At 38.2% G+C, this 22,448-nt stretch overlaps 1 protein-coding gene across 3 annotated transcripts in view; it reads left to right on the top strand.

The window, feature by feature from the left end:
• The first annotated feature begins 449 nt into the window (after window positions 1-449).
• LACTB2 (lactamase beta 2) overlaps window positions 450-22,448 on the top strand; it is a 34,906-nt gene continuing 12,907 nt past the window's right edge. The window contains exons 1-5 of one of the 3 annotated variants that reach the window (XM_053661011.1): window positions 597-683; window positions 11,350-11,497; window positions 12,257-12,420; window positions 15,402-15,528; window positions 21,799-21,977. In XM_053661011.1, coding sequence (XP_053516986.1) covers window positions 11,496-11,497; window positions 12,257-12,420; window positions 15,402-15,528; window positions 21,799-21,977 — 472 coding nt within the window. In that variant the 5' untranslated portion in view covers window positions 597-683; window positions 11,350-11,495. Of the gene's footprint in view, window positions 684-11,349; window positions 11,498-12,256; window positions 12,421-15,401; window positions 15,529-21,798; window positions 21,978-22,448 lie in introns of all 3 variants that reach the window. The other 2 variants (XM_053661010.1, XM_037148902.2) reach the window with 2 other exon arrangements.

The raw sequence follows: 22,448 nt of genomic DNA on the forward strand, positions 1-22,448 counted from the left end.
CTTAGCAGATGGAAAGAGCTTGGTACACACTACTTACAGCTGTTTATTATAAAAAATAAACAGGTTACTACACACACACGCACACACACACCATTGCCTACACACAGGAGCAGTCCCGCTTCACGGGATGTAGAACTCAGTATCTACCCCCAACCTGCCCGCTCTTCGCTCCATCACAAGATTTCCCAGGTTAAAACGTCTCTCTCCCTCCCCAGAACAAAATCCCGTGAAGGCACCTTGCTCTACGACAAGTGGCACCACACAAACCCCGCTTCGCCTCACGCAGCCGCACGCCTCACGCGGGCAAACTCCCTCGCTCTCGAAGCCACGTGCGGCGTCACGTGACTTCTGGCCCTGCCCCCACAGCGCAGAAACTGACCAGTCTCCGCCCCATCACCCGATCCTCCCTCGCGACGCGTGACCTCTGGCCCCGCCCCCAGCATGGAGGCGGACCCCTTTCCGACTCCAGTCGGGTGACCGGTAGTTCCGCCACCGGCCCACTTTCGTTTTCTGTGCTGCAGTCACAGCTAGAGCTACGCTTCTACCTTGGCTTAGGCGAAGATGGCAGCCACTTTGCAAAGCATCGAGCGGCTGTCCAGTCGGGTAGTGCGCGTTCTGGGCTGTAACCCGGGTCCCATGACTCTGCAGGGCACCAACACCTACCTGATAGGGACCGGACCCAGGTAAACGTCCCCCACCCCCTTGCCAGAAAAATACTGGTCACCCGAAGGCGCGGAGCTGGGATTTTGATCACTGCTCGCCTCGGACAGGATTGCGTCCTGCTGCCCCGGCAGAGCAGCCCCACGTAGATCCAACCACAGAGGCCCTAGGTCATGTACCTCCCGTAAATCCCGACCATTGCGATGATAACGTCTCTAACTTCCAACCGGGCTGGGGGAGAAATGATTTTTTAAAAAAACAAAACAACTTGTTTTTGAAACCTATTTACTTTGATGTTGAATGACAGGGTGCGTGTGTTTAAATGGTTGAGAAATGAGTATCGGTTGGAGTTTTTTAAGAATCTAGGAAAGTGTTGTCATGGCTCACCTTCTGACTTTTCACTCGAGGTTTGCCCCGAGTGTAACTTCACAAAACCGGTTGACCCAGGTGAGGTCTTTTTCTTAACTGGGCAGCAGAGGGCAGGGTTTTCTTGCTGCCGAGTTGCTGAAAACCGGAAAAGCCCCCACACTGCCCTTGGGAAAGAAGAGCTTACTACTTTTTGTTTATTACTATTGTGTGGCCTTATTCAGGTTATTTTTTGATAGAATAACGTGTCTCTATTTCTAAGATTTTTTTTCTTTTGTTCAGCTTCATTCTGTTTTGTGCAGAAATGGAGATAAGCGGTTTACTGCATAGGGCAATTTTTGTGTACTTAGTGTAACGTAGATAATACAAAGTAGAAATAAGATATAAGAAATAATACAAAGTAGAAATAACATATTCTGTGTTCTCCTTGAGCATAGAATTTAATTGTGCAGTCAAGACGTGTTACAATTAATAAAGTAAACTTGAACACTAGACACAGTTTAATGTGTGTAATATATTGAGTTTTTATGTGCAGTACCTGTATTTATGTGCAGTACTGTATTTGCCTTTTTTTCCAGCAGGTCAGTTAGAGGCAACAAGATGGAGCAGCTGAAGTATTGCAAGTCAGGCAGGCAAAAGGTGAAGTCAACAGTAGAATCACATTCAGGTCAGCAAAGTGCTCGTGGTAAAAGGGACAGGAGGAACTTTGAAATTGACTAAAGAGTAGATTCCTGTCTCCCATCTTACAGTGTTTGCACTACTACACACATGAATTCATGGAGTGGAATGGCCAGTGGAATCACTCATATGTATATGAGAGATATAGATGATGAGTGCATATAGTTGAGCCAGAATGAGTTAATGTACAGATGATGTTACTCTTCTATATAAGGTAGAAGTCAGGTGGCTAGAAATGAATATTGATCGGGTCCAAGTAAGAGCTTCTGATATCTACCTCTTCCACTGCGCAGAACAGTTCTGAGATCACAGGTGGCTCCTAGGTCATTAAACCCAATGGCATTTTTCCATTCCCATTTTATGTGATTTTAGTATCTTTTGACTCTGTTGACCAACTCTTTGGTCTGTCAACACCACTTTCTCCTGGCTTCCTCTTTAGTTGCTGTTTCACAGTCTCCCGTATAGTGTTCTCTTTACCAGGTCTTTTGAATGTTTGACTTCCTCAAGATACAATCCTAGTCTGTGTTCATGCTGTAGTCTCTACCTAAGTGAGCTTGTCTACTAACTTGGTTCCACCTATTATATGTTTGTTGATAACTCCCAAATTTAGAGCTCCAGTTCAGCCAAAATCCAATGGCTTGATTTTCAGGCCAGGGTAGTCAGCTACTTTCTTAAATCTCTACTTGGATGATTTACAACCACTTGAAACTCAGTATTTCCCAAACTGAACTCATGGGCTTTCCTACTAAACCTGATCCTCTTCCAGTCAGTCACCCATATTTTGGTAAACAGAACTATCCTTACATTTGATGAAGGCTAATACTTAAGTACACTCCTTGACATTTTGCTTCTTGCACAAACATCCAAGCCATTAAGAAGATTTCTGCTGCTATCACAGAGTCCACACCAGTACAACTCTTGCTTAGGCTTCTAAAATAGCTGCTGACTGACTTCTTTTCATCTACTTTTGCCCCTCTTCAATCCATTCTCCCCCGTGTAGCCAGAGTAGTATTTTTTTTTAATGAAAATAAGAAGGCCTTGTGCATTCTGGCTGCTACCTGTCTATCAACCTGATTACAAACCTCTCTCCCATCCCAGCCAGATGAGTTGTATCCATTCTGCCTTAGGACCTTCATCCACGCCTTTCTCTTTCTCCAACTATGCCTCTCCTCTTTACCCAGGTAAATTCCTTTATCCTTTAGAGTTCAGTTAATATGTCATTTCCTCAAGGGAGCCTCCCTTAACCCCTTCGACTATGTTAGGTTAATGTAATCCACTACCTTAGCACTCATACTTTTCATGGCCCTTATCTTGATAATAAAATGGGTTTTTTGAGGGATAAGAAAAAGCTTAATGGTCTTTCCCACCTTTATTCACAATAGAATAAGCCTCAATGAAGGCTTATTCATTACTCTATCCCTACCGCCTAACACAGAGCCTTGTACATAGTACAGGAATTACAATAAGTATTTGCCGAATAAATGAGTATTGTCCACATTCTCTCTTTACTTTCTTTCTTATGATTCCAGAACTGCTGGATAACTGCAATTTTAGCTGATCTTCCATCATTCTGATTAGCCCATGGATGCCAAATGAATTTCCCTAAACCACAACAGGATCCACTATGATGCCTAGTACATAGGTACTCAATAAACATTTGAATGGACAAATAATAGCCAGACTTTCCAAAGAGAATGCCAAGGTTTCTTCTCTGCCTAAGGACTTCTAAAAAGCTGCAATTTTAACCTTTACTACAAAATTGTGAATACCTTGAGTTCAAATGTACTATTTCCTATTAATAGTACAAGGCAATCTAATGGAATAAAGTTTAGACTCTGGACTGGGATTACCTAGATCCCAGTCCCAGTTTATGACTTTGAAAGTTGATTCTCTAAGCTTCAGATTCCTTATCTATACAATGAGACTTGTATATGACTTACCTCATAAGGATGTTACAAGGTTCCAGTGAAATTTAAGTGAAAATCTTATCAAAAGCACTTAACAAATTCTAACATGTAGGAAGCATACAATAATATTAGCTATTATTTTTATCACTTCTGTTTCTCTCATAACATCCAGATTATTCTGGGTTCATCGTAGGTGCTCAGAAAATTACTAATGAGTTTGTAAGAATGATAGCACATTGACAGAATCCACTTAATAACTACCCTAAAATTGATATAAAATACCTAAAAGAGGGCATTGATTCCACTAATTTCCATCATGTGAAGAATTTTTTTCTCCATTCGTATAGCAGACTGTTACTGTGTGCCTACTATATGCCAGGTGCTGTGATCTAGTGAATAAATTGTCACAGACCTATACAGAGTCTTCTGCACTCTTGTTCCCTTGATTAGTATAACCTTTATTTGCAAAATGACCTCCTGAAATGGGGTATTGTCTGTAGCCATGAAGAACAAAGCCAGCCAGCCCATGTAGAAATGACACTCTAATCCTCTGCAGTTAACTATTCCCAGACATTATTGATAGAATTGCTGTATGTTAAGGAGGAAACTGAGAACATTGTTTTTCTGATTTACAGCTGAGGTTTCATCTATGCCACATGAGGAATGATTCGATGTGCTTGCTAAGCAGTGTGCCCTTCTACCAGAGAGGCAGTATGTCTTGAATGGAGAAGTCACTGAACCTTGTATCTGTTAGTGCTTCCCAGTACCACCTGTTGCTGAGGCCTGGAGCAAATCATTTAGCTTTTCTGAAGACTAGTTTCTTCTGCTGTAAAGTAAAATAATAATAAATAATAGTGCCTCCCTAGAGTCGATCTGAGGATCAACAGGATAATAAATATGTGGCAGCACCAAATGTTAGTTTAAATTGCTGTGTTGGTCAACGTAAGGTATTACATTGTGAGATATTCCCCCATTCAGCAGATTCCCTTTTCATTTTGTTGACAGTTTTTATTTTATTGATGGTTTCCTTCACTGTACAGAGCTTTTAGTTTGATGTAGTCCTGTTTGTTTATTTTTGCTTTTGTTGACCTTGCTTGATAACACACATCCAAAAAAAATATTGCTAAGACTGATGTCAAAATAGTTTACTGCCTGTTTTCCATGAACTTCATGGTTTTGGGTCTCTAATCCATTTTTAGTTTATTTTTGTATGTGGTATAAAAAAGTGTTCCAGTTCCATACTTCTGCATGTAGCTGTCCAATTTTCCCAATACTACTTATTGAAGAGATTATCTTTTCCTATTGTATATTCTTACCTCCTTTGTTTGTATGTTATAACCATATATTGAGGATTTATTTCTGGGATCTGTATTCTGTTCTATTGACCCGTATGTCAGTTTTTGTGGCAGTACCTACTCTATTGATTTCTGTAGCTTTGTAGTCAAATCAGGGAGCATGATACCTCCGGCTTTGTTTTCTTTCTCAAAATTCCTTTGACTATATACAGTGTCTTTTGTGGCTACATACAAATTTTAGGATTATTTGTTCTAGTTCTGTGAAAAATGCCATTGTTATTTAGCCAGGGATTGCATTACCTCTGTAGATTGCTTGGGTAATATTATATCCACTGGACACGAGAATAATTTTCGAAGACCTTTCAGGGTTTTGATCTTATTTTATTGGCCAAGCTTAACCTGCACAGGGGCGAACTCTCGGGGTGTCCGGAGACACGGTGCCCAAAAGGGCTGCAGATGAGAGACGCGCCAAGCGCTTACAGCTAAGTCCTTATATAGGGACGAGCAAGCACGTGCTGAACAGAAGCAGTTAGCTATTTGCTGACAGAGATTGCGCAGGGGAACAGGGTGGGGTTTCAAAATTCAAAACTAAACAGATTACAATCTGCGTATCTTGCTCTAAGTAGGGCACTCACATACTGCAGGCTGTCTGCTCAGCCTTTGTTTGCATGCTGTTCCTTGTTCCTGTTTTGCTGTGGTCAGGTTATGTTCTCAATTTCCCAGATCTCAACAGGTAGTATACATATTAATAGTATTAATTATAATTTCTAAGGATGGTATATCTTACCATTTATGTTTCATTTTCAGTTTCTCTCGTCAATGTCTTATAGGTTTCAGAGAATAAGGCGTACCCCTTTGGTTAAATTTATTCCTAGATATTTAATTATTTTTGATGCAGTTGTCTGAGGGGTTCTTTTCTTAATTTCCCTTTCTTTTTATTTTCGTACAAAATTGTAATAAAACTGGCCAGAGCTTGTTTTGAAAACTGAAAAAAAAGTAATAAATACTACTTTGGAAAATAAACAACAGTAAGACAAGTACCTTGGTGGTGTCTTCTGAGCTACTCATTTTTTAAAGTTTATTTTATTAATCATGCTACTGCAGTTGTCCAGTTTTTCCCCTTTGCCCTCCTCCACCTGGTACCTCCCTTCCTTCCAGCAGGTCCTGCCCTGTGGTTCATGTCCATGGGTCCTACATATAAGTTCTTTGGCTTCTCCATTTCCTATACTATTCTTAACCTCCCCCTGTCTATTTTATACCTACCAATTATGCTTCTTAATCCCTGAACCATTTCCTCCATTACCTCCTCCCCCCTCTCCACTGATAAACCTGTAAATAATCTCCATATCTATGATTCTGTTCCTGTTCTGGTTGTTCGTTTGGTTTGTTTTGTTTTTTAGATTGAGTTGTTGATAGTTATGAGTTTGTTGGCATTTTACTGCTCATAGTTTTTATCTTATTCATTTTCTTAAATAACTTCCTTTAACATTTCATTTAATAAGGGCTTAGTGATAATGAACTCCTTTAGTTTTACCTTTTCTGGGAAGTATTTTATCTGCCCTTCCATTCTAAATGATAACTTTGCTGCGTAGAGTAATCTAGGTTTTAGGTCCTTGCTTTTCATCACTTTGAATATACTTCTTTCCAGCCCCTTCTTGCCTGCAGGGTCTCCTTTGAGAAATCAGCTGACAATCTTATGGGAACACCTTTGTAGGTAACTCTCTGCTTTTCTCTTTCTGCTTTTCTCTTTCTGCTTTTAAGAATCCCTCTTTATCTTTAACCTTTGGCATTATAATTACAATGGGTCTTGGTGTGGTCCTCTTTGGATCCAACTTGTTTGGGACTCTCTGTGGTTCCTGGATTTATATATCCATTTTGTTTGTCAAATTAAGGAAGTTTTATTTCATTTTTTTAAAATAAGTTTTCAATTTCTTGTTCTTCCTCTTCTCCTTCTGGCATCCCTATGATTCAGATATTGGCACTTTTGGAGATGTCCCAAAGTCTTCTTATTCTCTCCTCATTTTTTTTGAATTCTTATTTCTTTGTTCTATACTGGTTGACTGTTTATTTTGCCCTTATGTTCCAAATCATTTTGTATCCTGGCTTCCTTCCCTTCACTGTTGGTTCCCTGTAGATTTTTCTTTATTTCACTTAGTGTAGCCTTCATCTTCCCTTATGTGTTTGCCATACTCAGTGAGTTCTCTGATCACCTTTATACCAGTGTTTTGAACTCTGCATCTGATAGGTTGGCTGTCTGTTTCACTTAGTTGTTTTTCTGGAATTTTGATCTGTTCTTTCATTTGTGCCATGTTTCTTTGTCTCCTCAATTTGGCAGCCTCCCTGTGTTTGTTTCTGTACATTCAGTAGAGCTGCTTTAGTTGTTTTTCTGGAATTTTGATCTGTTCTTTCATTTGTGCCATGTTTCTTTGTCTCCTCAATTTGGCAGCCTCCCTGTGTTTGTTTCTGTACATTCAGTAGAGCTGCTTTGATTCCCTGCCTTGGTGCACCTGCTACATTGTAAGAGGTAGAACTTTAGGTATTCACAAAGAGGAGGCAACCATCTTCACTACTATATGGCAGTGTATGTGGGGGAGGGGCCAGAGAGGGAACAATGCTGCTTGGTCAGCACTCACCCCATTTCCAGTCACTTCACCCACTCCCCAAATACGACTGGTACCCCTCTAGCTATTGCCTTGTGGAGGTTCCCAGGCTGGGTCAGTTCGAGTATCTTATAGGCATGGTGGGGGCCCGTTAAATGGACTCTCCTGAGGGACTAGCAGTTTCTTCCACTGCTCCATCCTCTACTGGCTTTTATAGCCAGAAGTTATGAGACTTTATCATCCTGGCATTGGAGCACTGGGCTGTGCAGTATGGCCTGGAGCTGAGACTGCTCCTTCCTCAAGTGTCCCTCCTGATTTTTATCCACCACACATGAATGTGGGGCCACCCATCCTGCCAGCCACTGCTACCATCTAGCCACTGCCACACCGCATCATCTCCAATCTAGCATCCCGTCTCTTTCCCTCCTGCCCAACTGGATGAATGTTTCTTCTTTACCTCCTTAGTTGTCAGACTTCCACACAATTTAATTTTTTGGCAGTTCTGGTTGTTTTCTGTTTTGAAGTTAGTTGTGATCCTTCTCATGGTTGTGCAAGAAGGTGAAGCATGTGTACCTACACCTCCATCTTAGCCAGAACTTAATTTCTCTTTCTGATAGTTCGTGGTTATTGTATAGGAATACAACAGATTCCTGTGTAATAATTTTGTGTCCTGCAACTTAATGACTTTGTTAGTTCTAATGGTTTTTTGATGGAGTCTTTAGGGTTTTCTATAAATAGTATCATGTCATCAGCAAATAGGGACTGTTTTACTTCTTCCTTTCCCATTTGGATACCTTTTATTTCTTTTTTTGTCTGATTGCAGTGTCTTGTACTTCCAAAACTATGTTGAAGAACAAGGTGAGAGTGGGCATGCTCGCATTGTTCCTAATCTTAGAGGAAAAGCCTTGAGTTTTTCATCATTGAGTTATATGGATTTGTCATATATGACTCATATTATGGTGAGGTATATTTCCTTTATACCCAGTTCATTGAGAGTTTTTATCATAAATGGATGTTGAATTTTATCAAGTGCCATTTCTGCATCCGTTGTGATGATCATATGATTTTTTTATCCTTCATTCTGTGAATGTGTATCATAATGGTTATTTGTGGATGTTGAACCATCCTTGCCTCCCTGGAATAAATCCCTCTTGACCATGGTGTATGATCCTTTTAATGTATTGTAGAATTTGATTTGCTAATATATTGGTGAGGATTTTTGCATCTAAGTTCATCAGGGATATTGGCCGATAATTATCTTTTTTTATAGTGTCTTTTTCTAGTTTGGGTATGAGGGTATGCTGGCCTCTTAGAATGCCTTTAGAAGTATTCCTTCCCCTTCATTTTTTGGAATAGTGTAAGAAGAATAGATATCAACTATTCTTTAAATGTTTGGCAGAATTCATCGGTAAAACCTTGTAGTCCTGGACTTCAGCTTGTTGGGAGTTTTTAGATTATGGACTCAATTTCATTACTAATTGCTGGTCTGTTGAGATTTTCTATATCTTCCCGAGTCAGTCTTAGAACATTTTTTGTTTCTAGAAATTTGTTGATCTCTTCTAGGTTGTTGAGTTTGTTGCTGTATAATGTTCATAGTAATCTCTGTGATTCTGTGTGTTGCTGGGATGTCTGTTTTTACTTCTTTTTCATTTCTGATTTTATCCATCTGGTCCCCCTATTTTTCTTAGTGAGTCTGGCTAAAGGTTTATTAATTTTGTCTGTCTTTCCAAAGAACCTATTCTTAGTTTCCTTGATCATTTTTATTATTTTATTTTCGTCTCTATTTCATTTATTTCTACTCTGACCTTTATAACTTTCTCCTTTTTACTTACTTTGGGATTTGTTCTTTTTCTAGTTCCTTTCAAAGTAAAGTTGTTTGTGTAGCATTTTTCTTGTTTCTTGGGGTAGGCCCATATCACTGCAAACTGCCTTTTTCGAATTTCTTTTGCTGCATCCCGCATATTTTGGTACATTATGTTTCCATTTGTATGTGTGTCAATGTATTTTTTATTTTTTATTTGATTTCTTCTTTGACACATTGGCTTTTTAGTTGCACATTGTTTAGCCTCCAAGTGTTTGTCTTTTTTCAGTTTTTCTTCTTATAATTGATTTCTAGTTTTATACTGTTTTGGTCACAACAGATGCTTGATATAATTTCAGTCTTAAATTTGTTTAGACTTTCTTTATGACCTAACATGTAATCTATCCTGGAGAATGTCTCATGTGCACTTGAAAAGAATGTATATTCTGTTGTTTTGGATGGAACATTGTCTATTAATTCTAACTGGTATAATGTGACATTTTATTTTATTCAAATGAATATTTCATTTCTAAAAAATGAAATATTTTTTCTAAGCAGCAGAATTTTAACTTTTTATTTTATTTTAGAGAGAGGGGAAAGGGAGGGAGAAAGAGAGGGAGAGAAACATCAGTGTGAAAGATAAACATCAATTGGTTGCCTCTCACAAGGGCCCGTACCGGGGACAGAACCTGCAACCCAGCCATGCGCCCTGACTGGGGATCGAACCCACGACCTTTCACTTTGTAAAACAACACCCAACCAACTGAGCCACACCAGTCAGAATTATGTCTGTTAATGTTTACTTTATGTATTTAGTTGCTTCTCTGTTGGTTACATAGGTATTCACACATGTTAGATCCTCTCCTTGGCTTGATCCCTTTATCATTATGTAAGGCCTTTCTCTGTCTCTTCTTTCAGTCTTAGTTTTAAAGTGTTTTGTCTAACATCAGAGTTGTTATTACCCCAGCATTCTTTTTATTTCCATTTGCATGGATTAAATTCCTAACTTTCAGTCTGTGTGCATCTTCAGATCTAAACTGAGCCTCTTATAGGCAATGTATAGATGTGTCTTGATATTTTTATCCATTTAGCCACCCTATGTCTTTTGATTGGAATATTTACTTTTAAAGTAATTATTGATAGGTATGTACTTACTTCATAAATGTTCTTTAAATCATTTCTTCCTGCCCCAGCTGGTGTGGCTTAGTGGATTGAGCACAGACCTGCCAACCAGAGGGTCGCCAGTTCAAGCCCCAGTCAGGGCAGATGCCTGGGTTGCAAGCCAGGTCTTCGGTAGGAGGTGTGTGAGAGGCAACCACACATTAATGTCTCTCTCCATCTCTTTCTTCCTCCCTTCTCCTCTCCCTAATAAAATCTTTTTTTAAAAGACTTGCTATTAAAAATAAATAAGTAATTAAATAAGTCATCTCTTCCTTACTTTTCCACTGCCAACAGGATCTCATAATGCACCCTTGGGCCAGTGTAACCCTCACTTCCCCGTCTCTAGAATGGACAGTTACAACACTGTACTTGTCAGGTAGAGCGACTGCTCTGCGGAACTAATAATGTAGATGGAAGCCAGTGGGTTGTAAAGCTGCTGGCCTCCTCCCCCGTCAGAGGGCCGTTTGTCATCAGGTCTCAGGGAACGGGGTCCGGGAAATGAACTGTCCAATATAAAATAGCCATCTAGTCCCTTCCTGTCCTTTATTCCCATTTTAATGTTCTGCAGAATGCTTTCTGTTAATCTTTACTGTTACTGTTACTATTTATTTTCACAGTTCCCCCTTCCCACCCTCCACCTGAATGTAAATAAGGTTTTTGTCTTACAAGAAAACTGTGGCACATGGTAGACAATTCAGAAGAGTTATTGATGGATTAATAAGTGAGTAAATGACTCAGTCTTTTCCTCAACACTAATCTTCTCTCCTGCAGCCTAAATTAGGGGAGTGTTATTGTGGAACAACATGAATTAAGAAGTTTATCGATTGGCTCTTGAGGAGGAAATGTCACCCTTATTTCTTTTCTTTTAACCCTCACCCAAGGATGTATGTTTATTGAGTTGAGACAGAGAGAACATCAATGTAAAAGAGAAACGTCAGTGAGTTGCCTCCTGTATGCCCCCCATCTGGGGACTGAACCCACCACCTAGTATGTGCCCTGACCAGGAATTCAACCTGCAACCTTTCTGATGTAAGAGACAGCACTCCAATCAACTGAACCACCCAGCCAGGACACCCTTATGTCTTTAGTTCAGGAAAACTTCATAGAAAAGTATATGGAGGTTCAGAACCATAAGTGGAAAAATAATAACTAACAGTGTTACTTAAGTATAGAAATAAATTAGCTTTGACATTTCTTCCATGCTTTCAGCTGCCTTCATTTTCATGTGTAAGAGAGCTAATGTAAAGCTTCAGGGATAAGTTTTGTATGCAGTGCAGAAGAATAGGTATCTTTAGGACTTCCATTGAATCAGATTCCGTCATGTCTCTGAGACATTTGAGGATATTATAAAAGAACTTAAAGGCAGAATGTATAAAAGCACATGTTTTGACACCAGAATACCTAGGTTTGAATACTGGTTCTACCGTTTATTTGCAGAGTAACCTTGGGCAATTTTCTTGATTTCTACATACATGTATAATGATGAAATACCTACTTTAAAAAATAGTTGTTATGAGGACTACAATTTTAAAGTGAGGTTATGCAACAGTGCCATATTTATTTTAAGTGCTAGGTAAGTGTGCAATATTATGGCTATTGTTCCTTATTCAGACTTACTTTTAGCTATAAGAACTTTCTTAAAGAGTGATGACTGTAGTTAAGCTGAAGTAACATCTGGTTTTAAAAGCAAAGCAATTTATGCGGTTTCTTAAATATAAATTATCTGTGTGAGAAATATGCTGATATTAACTACACCAATTGTGTGATTATATTCCCTTTAACTTTCAGGAGAATCCTCATTGACACTGGAGAACCAGCTATTCCAGAATATATCACCTGTTTAAAGCAGGCTCTGAACGAATTTAACACAGCAATCCAGGAAATCATAGTGACTCATTGGCATCCTGATCATACTGGAGGGATAACAGATATTTGTAAAAACATTAAGAATGGTAAACAGAATACATTCATTAAGCTCATTGAGGGAAACTGTGTTTTGAGAATAATTTGTTTGTTACAAGCTAGTAAACCATTTACTAAATATCTTTTTTTAAAGATTTTATTTATTTAATTTTAGAGAGAGAGGAAGGGAAGGAGAGAGAGGGAGAGAAACATCGATCTCAGTTGCCTCTCGTACGCCCCCCAATCCGAGACCTAGCCCAAAACCCAGGTGTACGCTCTGACCAGGAATCAAACTGGTGACCTTTTGGTTTGCAGGACAATGCCCAACCCACTGAACCACGCCAGCCAGGGCTGTATACCTCATATTTAAATGCTACTTTTAGAAATTAATATAAGAAAAAAACTTATAAGTAACAAAGTTACTTATTTTAACTTTGTTAAAACTCTGCCCATTTTTAACAAAGGAAAAAATGTAAAAGTCCTATTTTCTATTTCTTCTCCCTCTTATTTTTCCCCTCTGCCCAGTGATGAAGGTCAGTTTTAACTTAGTCTGTGTGATAGTTACTACTTCAGATTTCATGATAACTAACCACTGTTGAGCATGTGTGCCAGATACTGTGCTATACACTTTACATGGGTACTAGAGGCAGTTGCTGTTACTGTCCACATTCTAAACATTATCTCGGGTCTTCCTTAGCTTTAAGGCAGTTACTCTGATATACTAAATACTGGTGAAAGATCATTGTGTAGATAACCCTCTGTTCCTGAAACCTGTTGAGTACTAGTGCTTTACCATCTCTCCCTACTCCTTCATCCCACCCTCACACATTCATTCATTCGTTCATTCCTTTAACAAATATTCAAGTTGCTGCTATATCCAAGCACTGATCTTGGTACAAGGGAAGTAACGGCAAATAAAACAAAGACTGTGCTCTCATAGGGCTTTCATTCTAGTAGGGAAGGTAAATGGTAAATATAATAAGTTAGATGGGGATAGGTGCTATGAAGAAAAAGCTAAGTGAAGAAAAAGAGAAGAGAGAATAAAGTGAAAGAGAGCTGTAGCCATCATACCTAGGGTGGAGAGGGAGTAAGCTATATAGGTGTCAAAGGAAGGTACACCAGGCAAAGGGCGTTGCAGGAGCAGGTACGAGAATGGGAGTGTGCTGGACATGTTCAAGGCATGTGAAGGACAAGGAAGTCAAGAATATTTATGCACAACTAATATTTTTAAGTATCTTCTTTTTAGGCCTTGAGACTACAATTGGAACCAAAAGGTATTCTTAACTACAATAGTATCACCAGGCTGCTTATTATAAAAAGCTGTCCAACCTAACTTTCTTACCCCATTAACCCCTTTCTTCCGATCCAAGAGGGACTATATGCCATAAGAAATAATTCTCTCCCACTTTGACTTTTCCTCGCCTTTTTCTTGTCTATCTACCCATTAAATTTTGTGAATAAAAAAACTGTGCCAAGGCACATGGCACAGTTTTTTAAAGGCACAAGGCACACTTTACATGTTAGTTCAGCCTGGTTCACAGGCTGGTGTGGCTCAGTGGATTGAGTACCAGCCTTGAACCAAAGGGTCACTGGTTCAGTTCCCACTTGGGGCCCATGCCTGGGTTGCAGGCCAGGTCCCAGTAGGGGGCACATGAAAGTGAACCACATGTTGACATTTTTCTCTCCCTCTCTTTCATCATCTCTTCCTCTCTCTCTAAAAATAAATGAAGAAAAATATTTTTATGTAAAAAAAGAAAACTATGCTAAATGTCCTTAATTAGCTTTGGTCAACTCTTTTAGCATGAGGGTCAATTTGGAAACTGAAAATGTTCATGGACTGCTTTTTCTCCTTCATAAGTCAACTTTATTGAGCTTGAATTTACATACATAAAATGTACCCATTTTAGGTGTGCAGTTTATAAACACCTATATGACCAATCCAATCGAGATAAAGAACGCTTACCCAAAAAGAAGTCCCTTTGTGCCCCTCCGCAGTGACTCCCTTCCATGCCCAGCACCCACATAGAATTTAAGCTACAACAAGGATCTGAGCGCACCTTAAATTGTGTTTATGATTCATTTCCTAATTGTTTCTCCTTTCCCTAAACTTATTTTGCTTTTGTTAGCTTAATTGTCCATTCTGTATTCATTAAATGATACTGAGTGTAGATCTTCAATTGTGTTCTGTTTGTAATCTTTACTTGCCCAACTATGACAATTTCAAGCACTTTGATGTCATGGCGCTTGTGTTCACTATACTGGTTAAATAATTAGCAATCAACTATTGATTGGTTGATTAATTGATTTTCTTTGTGTTGATGACAGGTAGTGTGAGTTAAATTTATTATAATGTTTTAATATCTGAGCCCTGGGTTTGGGACTCCCTTTCAGCATACCCAGAAAGAGCTTTATATTATCATCCACTTCCTATTAACTACTACCATGATGTCATGATTTCTATTAAGCACCTAGACAGAGAGAAGTTCCCACGTCCTGTATTACTCCCTCTTTAACACCCACCTTGATATCAAAGCTAGCTGAGATGATGAAGAACTTTCAAATGGTTGTATAAAATAGGAATGACTAGAAAAACACAGCATTTCATGTAAACTTAGAAGGGCATGAGAGAGTAAAAAGCTTTTTTGTTGAGATAGAAGAAATAGTTACCATCCCAGACATGTGCTGCTATTATTCACCCCATTTTTTGTTGTCTCTTAATGTTAGTATTTCTTGCAGCTACTCACAAGTGTTCTGTGAAAATTGGTCTCTTAAAAGGCTTAAAAGGTTGGTGTAGCTCAGGGGATCGAGCACAGGTTTGCAAACCAAAGGATCATGGTTCCATTCCCAGTCAGGGCACATGCCTGAGTTGTAGGCCAGTTCCTAGCAGGAGATGCATGAGAGGCAACCATACATTGATATATCTCTCCCTCTCTCCTTCCCTTCCCCTCTAAAGATAAATAAATAAAATATTTTTAATAAGGCCGAACTAACATGTAAAGTGTAACGTAAATATTTTACGTTTTGTCACTAGATACCACATATTGCGTTAAAAAACTCCCACGGAATCCTCAGAGAGAAGAAATTATAGGAGATGGAGAGCAACAGTACATTTATCTAAAAGATGGAGATGTGGTTAAGACTGAGGGTGCCACTCTAAGGTACGTAAATGACCTGCGGCTGGGGAAGGCTGCAGAGAGTGGGAGGAGGCTGTATATGTTATAAAAGGGAGGAAAGGGAAGATTTCTGCATATTTGCTTGTATAAATGTAGACTGTCTCAGGAAGAAGGATATAAGAAATCTGATAACATTGGTTACTCTGGGAAAAGAAAATGGGTTGCTTGAGAAATAGGGGAAAGAAAGTTCTCCTTGTATCTAACTTTTTTAAATTATTTGTTTAAATTATATGATTGCCATTATTTAATGAATAAAATTTAAGTTAAAAAATAGAGTAGTGCCCTAGCTGGTATGGCTCAGTGGGCTTGAGTACCGGCCTGTGAACCAAAGAATGGCCAGTTCAGTTCCAGGTCTAGGGCACATGCCTGTGTTGTGGGCCAGTCCCCGGGGGGCATGTGCAAGAGACAACCACACATTGACGTCTCCCTCCCTCTCCCTCTCTAAAAATAAATAAATAAAAATTAAAAAATAGATCAGCTTTTCCTGCTAGGAAATGTAGGGCTTTCTCATGTTCTCAATTGCAAGAGATGACCTATGCCTGAAGTAAATATATTTTAGTCCAGACTCATCATCCCCCATGACCTATTTAGGGATTCAAAAAGGTGTCTAACTCAGTAATTTAAAAACTGAACTAACTGTGATTCTCCTCTTCGCCCCCCCCCATGATTTGTCTTGCTTTCTGATTTCAGAACCCCTCCTTCCGTCAGTTCTCAAGATTTTTTTTTTATTCTAAGATGGAAACTGACAACTCCTCACCTTTATCACTTTCCCTCCCTCTGCCTACCACATCCAATGAGGCTCTCTTTACCACAGAGATACTTGTCACTGCTGTCCCTTTTTCTTTATGTCCACTACCACTACATCCTGGTACTATTCCCATCTCCAGGCTCTCCCCTCTCCAGTCTATCTTTTGTATGCTCTGTCACTTGAAACCTTGAATAATTTAGTACAACAAGATAATGATCATTCTCCTTACCACAGCTTGGCCTCAAACCACTTTTCTGGTCTTAGCTGCTACCACTCCCCTCACAAACACAATTAGCCTATCCAAATTCTCCTGAGCACATTCTGTCTGTTCATGCCTTTGCTCATACCCTCCCCTTTACTAGGCCTCACCCCTTCCCCCTTACTTGCCCCCCCCCATACATTATTACCCATTTATTCTTCAAACCTCAGTTCACACGTTACTTCAAGAACCTTTTCTGGGCACATCAACTGCTGCTTTCTCCAACTATTAATTTCATTATTTCATTATAGCACTTAATAAATTATAATTTTTTGGGTGTGTAAGTAGGTAACTCCTTAAAAGATAATCAGTTCCCTAGGCTTATAACATTAGATAATGTCAGGGCTATAGCAAACCACCCCAGAAATGTCTAACAGCTCAAATATGAAGTAACTTTACTTCTCATGCACATGAAGTCCGAAAAAGGTTCCTGGTTAGTGAGTGGCCCTCCTGCAAGTAATGTTTCAGGACCCTTATGGATTCCACTGTCCTCAGTCGATTTCAAGGGGCCGTGCTCACCACAATCAATCCAGCTGGGTGGAGAAAGAGCATGGAACGGATCTCACATGGCGGTTTTCATGGACCAGGCCTGGTGTTGCATCGGCTGTCAGCTCAGTCATGTGCCCTCCTGAGTGTAGGGAGGCTGGGAAATACAGTTTAACTTCTTGCCCAGGAAATAGGAAATAGGTTTGATAAGCTAGCCATTCTCCGACACAGGCAGATGCAGGATTCATCTTCATATCCTCAGTCCCTGTCCCATAGAAGTGAATATTTATCATACATGCAATAAATGTCTACAAAGAGGCAAGTAGATTAACAGGTGAATGAGAGAGGAAGTGAAGCAGTGGGTATCCATGCTCCCTTTTCAAACAGCATCCTCTTTTTTCCATTATGCCAGTGATTCTAAAATTTAATTCATAAACCAACTAATTTTTAAGTGCTTTTGTTCAAAATACGATAGCATCTTGTATAATTTGCTAATGATACCACAGAAAATCAAACATTATGTTATCACTTCTTGGAAAAGTATTCTTGGCAATACTGGATGTTCCCCATCACACACCAGCCCTAGGCCAAGTTACAGAAAGAGGTGGAGGCAGGAGGGAGTTAATGAAGTCTTCTTTCTCAGAGACTTGGGAACCACAGTACTGGTTTATCAGTTATCACAGAAGCATGGATATTAGGTCTAGACCTAATGTGCAGATTAAGGCTATTCAACCCTTAGAAGTTAACCACCCATCTGCCATGAACAGAACACATTAAGCTTTTAAAGTATATAAACAGAGAAGTGTTACCAGGTTGAGAGGAGGTGAATTGTTATGAACTAAACAAACCAGATGAGCAGCCTGCAGATCTAGAAATATCAGTGCCCCAGAGCCACCCACACACTTGCTTCCTGTCACCATCCCACTCCCTCAGTTGAATCCTATCTTGTTTCATGTAGTGAATTGATGCCAAGGATCTCAGGATTATATGAACTCCATTTCATTTTTTGTTTTACTGCATTCTTATGAAGTATGGGAATCTATTTTAAGATTTGAGAGAGAAACTAACAAAGAATCTAAAAAAGACGACACGTTTTAAAAGTGACTTAATAAATAATCTTTCCTCCAGATGTAACTATGCTACAATCTGAATAAAACATTTACTGTTGATGCGGTTTCTAGCTTCCATTATCATCAGTAAAATGAATTTGTTTTAAATATTAACAAGAAGACTTGTTGTTAAGCAAAATTTACTGAAGACCCAAATACTTGATGTCCAGTTGATCTTGTCTACTTGCCAATTTTGAAAAGAAAAAAATACAAGAACCCATTAGTAAAAAACAGAAAGCCAGCAAGGTTTTTCAGTAAGGATCTGGTTGTAACCCTCAGGAATTTTCTAGTGAACTAAATTTAATTTCTCAAAGTTAATCTGACAGCTTTTGTCGACTGTTCTAAACTTCTAAGAGAGCCGTTCTTACAAAGTCCACTGTTCACAGAAGTGGCAGAACTAAATAAATGCTTCACCTGGTGAATGGGAGGCTGCAGCTCACCTGGGTGGCTAACGCTTTAATTTGCTTACAAACTGTGTTCTCAGTCACTTCCTTGGAAAGATGACATCAGCACGTCATTTCCTTTTCTCCTCCCACCTCCAATGTGAAGTGACTGAGAACACAGTTTGTAAGCAAATTAAAGCGTTAGCCACCCAGGTGACTGGAAGATTGAAATTCTGATCCCCTAATTTAAGAAATCTTACTGCTTTCGGCCTAGGTTAGAAAATAGCAAGGAAAACCATTACTGATTCTGGCATAGGGAGTGGGAGGGGAATAATTAAGGGGGCATTGCGAGCACGTTGATGGACAAGACAGTTTGCAGACTGAAAGAATGGTTATCCAAATAAGATTTTGCAGATTAAAAAAAAAGATTGAGGTTCCATTTGTAAACACATTCTATGTGTGACTGTTCATAAGATAAGACAGACACCCACACCACATATTTTTGTAGCTGCTGGAAATACACTTCCTGAAATTATTTTCACATAACATGGAATACTTTCATTAACTGGTTGCAGCAGGTTTAGTCAGACAAAAGAGAGTTTCTAACATCCCTGTAATATCTCACCATTACTAAATATAGTAATCATTTGCAATATGTAAAGCATATACTTAGAAACCATAAAAGTACAATAGTTCCTACAGTCAGTTCTGAATGCCTCAAAAATAATTGCTCCCATTACTCTTAAAACTTATATCTCTTACATTTTTAGTAGAGTCTTTAAAAAGGCTTTACAGTTTGAGTATTTAGCATTGAGTATTTGAATTTTCAGCAAATGAGAAATTCTTCTAAGTTACAGTCATTTCAGTTTTCTTAAATACTGAAATGCATTTTTGTCAAATGTCTTTGCAGTATCTAAGAGATGATCTCACTCATTTTCTCCATAGTTTTATTGTGATTTGCAGGGGTCTCTTGATATTGAAACACCCTGGCATTTTTTGAATAAACTTTATTTGGTCATGATATCATTTTTTTAAATATGCTTTTGGATGCTATTTAGTAATATTTTAGTTAGGATTTTCATAACAATGTTAGTGGGGTCAGGCAGTAGTCTTCTTTTTGTGCAACCTTTTCGTGTAGGGAGATTTGGGGTTTGTAAGTTCTCTTTTTTTTATGCTCTGGGATAGATTAAGTAGTAGTACAATTATCTGACTTAAATGTTTGATAGAGTTATCCAGTGAAAATACTGAGCCTTTCGTTGCTGACATTTATATGCCCTTTTAACAGAGGTTCATTGTTGCTCATTAGTAATATGGTCCTGTAAGTTAAACTCACCTTAAATAACTTCTGCTTATTTCTGTGACTGTCCCACTTCCCGACAATCTCATCCGATGATTTTAGCATCTGTGAATGACACTTGCCTTAATCAATTGATATCTTGAAGATGGCATAATTGTGACTTTTATTATTCTATTTCTTCTACTTTCTTTCTTTTTTTTCTTTACTTTCATTCTTCTTTATGTTCTTTACATTCTTCTTAAAGAAGAGATTCCCCCCCTTCCTCTTTTTTGAGAATTACTATAGACTTACATTATTTTATTCAGTACTTCTTTGTCCTTTTGACATACTCCCCCTAATCTATCAGCACCTTCTTGCTGTCTAACACAGGATGTCTCAGTACCACGATTTACGCCCCAGCCCCCCAGCACATCTGTAAGAAACCTGGATTTCTTTGAGTGGGAAATGGTATCAGAAACAAAGAACTGAGTGTGAGGTGTGTTCACTACTACTGGAGTATCATCACTTCTGGGGCTTTTTATAGACAGAGCTAGAAGAAAACGTGATTTCATGATTCTTCAGTTCAAATAAGAAACAACCCAATATTTAAATCCCTGATTCTATATATGTATTTTTTCCTTATCCCACAATGAAAAACTTGGTTCTTCACATCAATTTATTTGTTCAAACTAGCCTACAGTAAACACAAAATAGTTTCGGAAACACACTCATAACACTGTCAACATGAAACCTATTAAGTAAAGTTCAAGTTATCTTTGCAATTCTTTTGATCTTAAGATATATTCTATTAAGAATGTACAGTCTTAGTATTATATTTAAAACATTTTAATTTATTTTTTTACTGTGGTTATTTTATCTATCTAGTATATGGTAAGATTTACTTCTTTCTGTATTCAATGTTAAGGGTTTTTTTATTTCTATCTAATTTTATGTTTAGAATATATAAAATATTTGCATAGCTTAAAAGTCAAAACTGCTAAAAAAGTTCTAACGAGAGAAGTCTTACTTGTACTTCTGTACCCTACACCGCACTTGCCTATCCCATATAGACAACTGTATTTATTAGTTTTTCATTTATCCTTCCTGACTTTCTTTTTTTCTTTTTTTTTTTTGCAAAAATAAGAAAATACATGTATGTTTTACTTTTCCCATCTTTTATATATGGAAGAGCACACTAGGTATACTCTCTGTTGTTTTGTTTTTTACCACTTGACAGTATATCCTACAAATTACTCTATATATCAATTCATAGAGATCTTTCTCATATTTTTTGGTGGTTGTATAGTGTTGCCCTGGGTGGATATACCATCATTTACCCAGAGTACCCAATGAGTTAGCATTGGGGTGCTGCTAATGTTTTGTTATTGCAAATAATGTATTCAATAACTTATATGCATTTTTGTATATGTGAAGGTATATTTGGGACTAAATTTCTAGCAGTGGGATTGATGGTCAAAGGGTGCTCTTTTGCTACAAAATGTCAGATTCCTCTTTATATGAGTTACACCTTTCAGCTTCCTCACCAGAAAAATATAAAAGTGCTTTTTTCATATAGTTTTGCCATAAAGCATATTATCAAAAGTACTTCCTAATGTGCAAAGAAAATTGAAAAAAATGTGTGTTCCTAAAAAATAAAAGCACTATTTCTAAGTAGTGGAAAGATTGGTGATTTGTATCTACCTTAAGTACTTTCCTGTTTTCCAGATTTGTTGTAATCATGATTTACTACTTATAAAATAAGAAAAATGAGAATTGTGTTAAATTTGCACTAAAGAATGAAAAATTTGATTTTGTTAAAGGAGAGAAATTTCTGGTGGTAATTTTCAGTGGACAAGAGGAAAAGGAGCTTTTTAACTCAGTGACATTATTTATTTGTGTCTTGTCCAGAGGGTAAGGATGGGGAATAATCTGCTTTTCAAGATTTCTCCTAAGCTTAAAAGTTCTTAATTGTTTTTACTTCTTCTTTTGCCCAGAGTTATATACACACCTGGCCACTCTGATGATCATATGGCTCTGCTTTTAGAGGAAGAAAATGCTCTCTTTTCTGGAGATTGTATCCTAGGGCAAGGAACAGTTATATTTGAAGACCTCTCTGATTATATGAACTCTCTAAAAAAGTTATTGACAATCAAAGCTGATATTATATATCCAGGTGAGTACTATTTTAAATCTGATAAACCATTTCTATCAAATGAGGAAGGTTCATTTGGTTTGTATGTGCGCGTGTTGTGTGTTTTTGGCCTTAAAGAGAAACATGTAAACTACTTCTTTAAATTACACCCCTAAATCCTGTCTAGCCATGCAATTTTTTAAAAGGCCAGCAGTTACATTATTAATATTTAATGTCATATATTCATAAAAGGATTCTTTTTCAACATCTAAACAGCTATTAATAGGACTATTAAAGAACAAGTGAAATAACTTACATTGAAACAAAATTTTTTCATTCCATAAGCAGTTTTCAGTCTTGTTAACTTGGTTTCTGTTGCGAACCATACACTAGCCATGTAACCAAGGGTAACATTGGTTTAGACTTCTGAGCTTTAGTTGTTTTAACTCACAATATTGAGATATCAGTAGCTTCCATATGAACTGTAAAATCCTGTATTTATTTTGATTCTCT

The sequence above is a fragment of the Artibeus jamaicensis genome, unplaced genomic scaffold, assembly GCF_021234435.1.
Source record: "Artibeus jamaicensis isolate MK-2021 breed Jamaican fruit bat unplaced genomic scaffold, CSHL_Jam_final scaffold_916, whole genome shotgun sequence".
Taxonomy (NCBI): domain Eukaryota; kingdom Metazoa; phylum Chordata; class Mammalia; order Chiroptera; family Phyllostomidae; genus Artibeus; species Artibeus jamaicensis.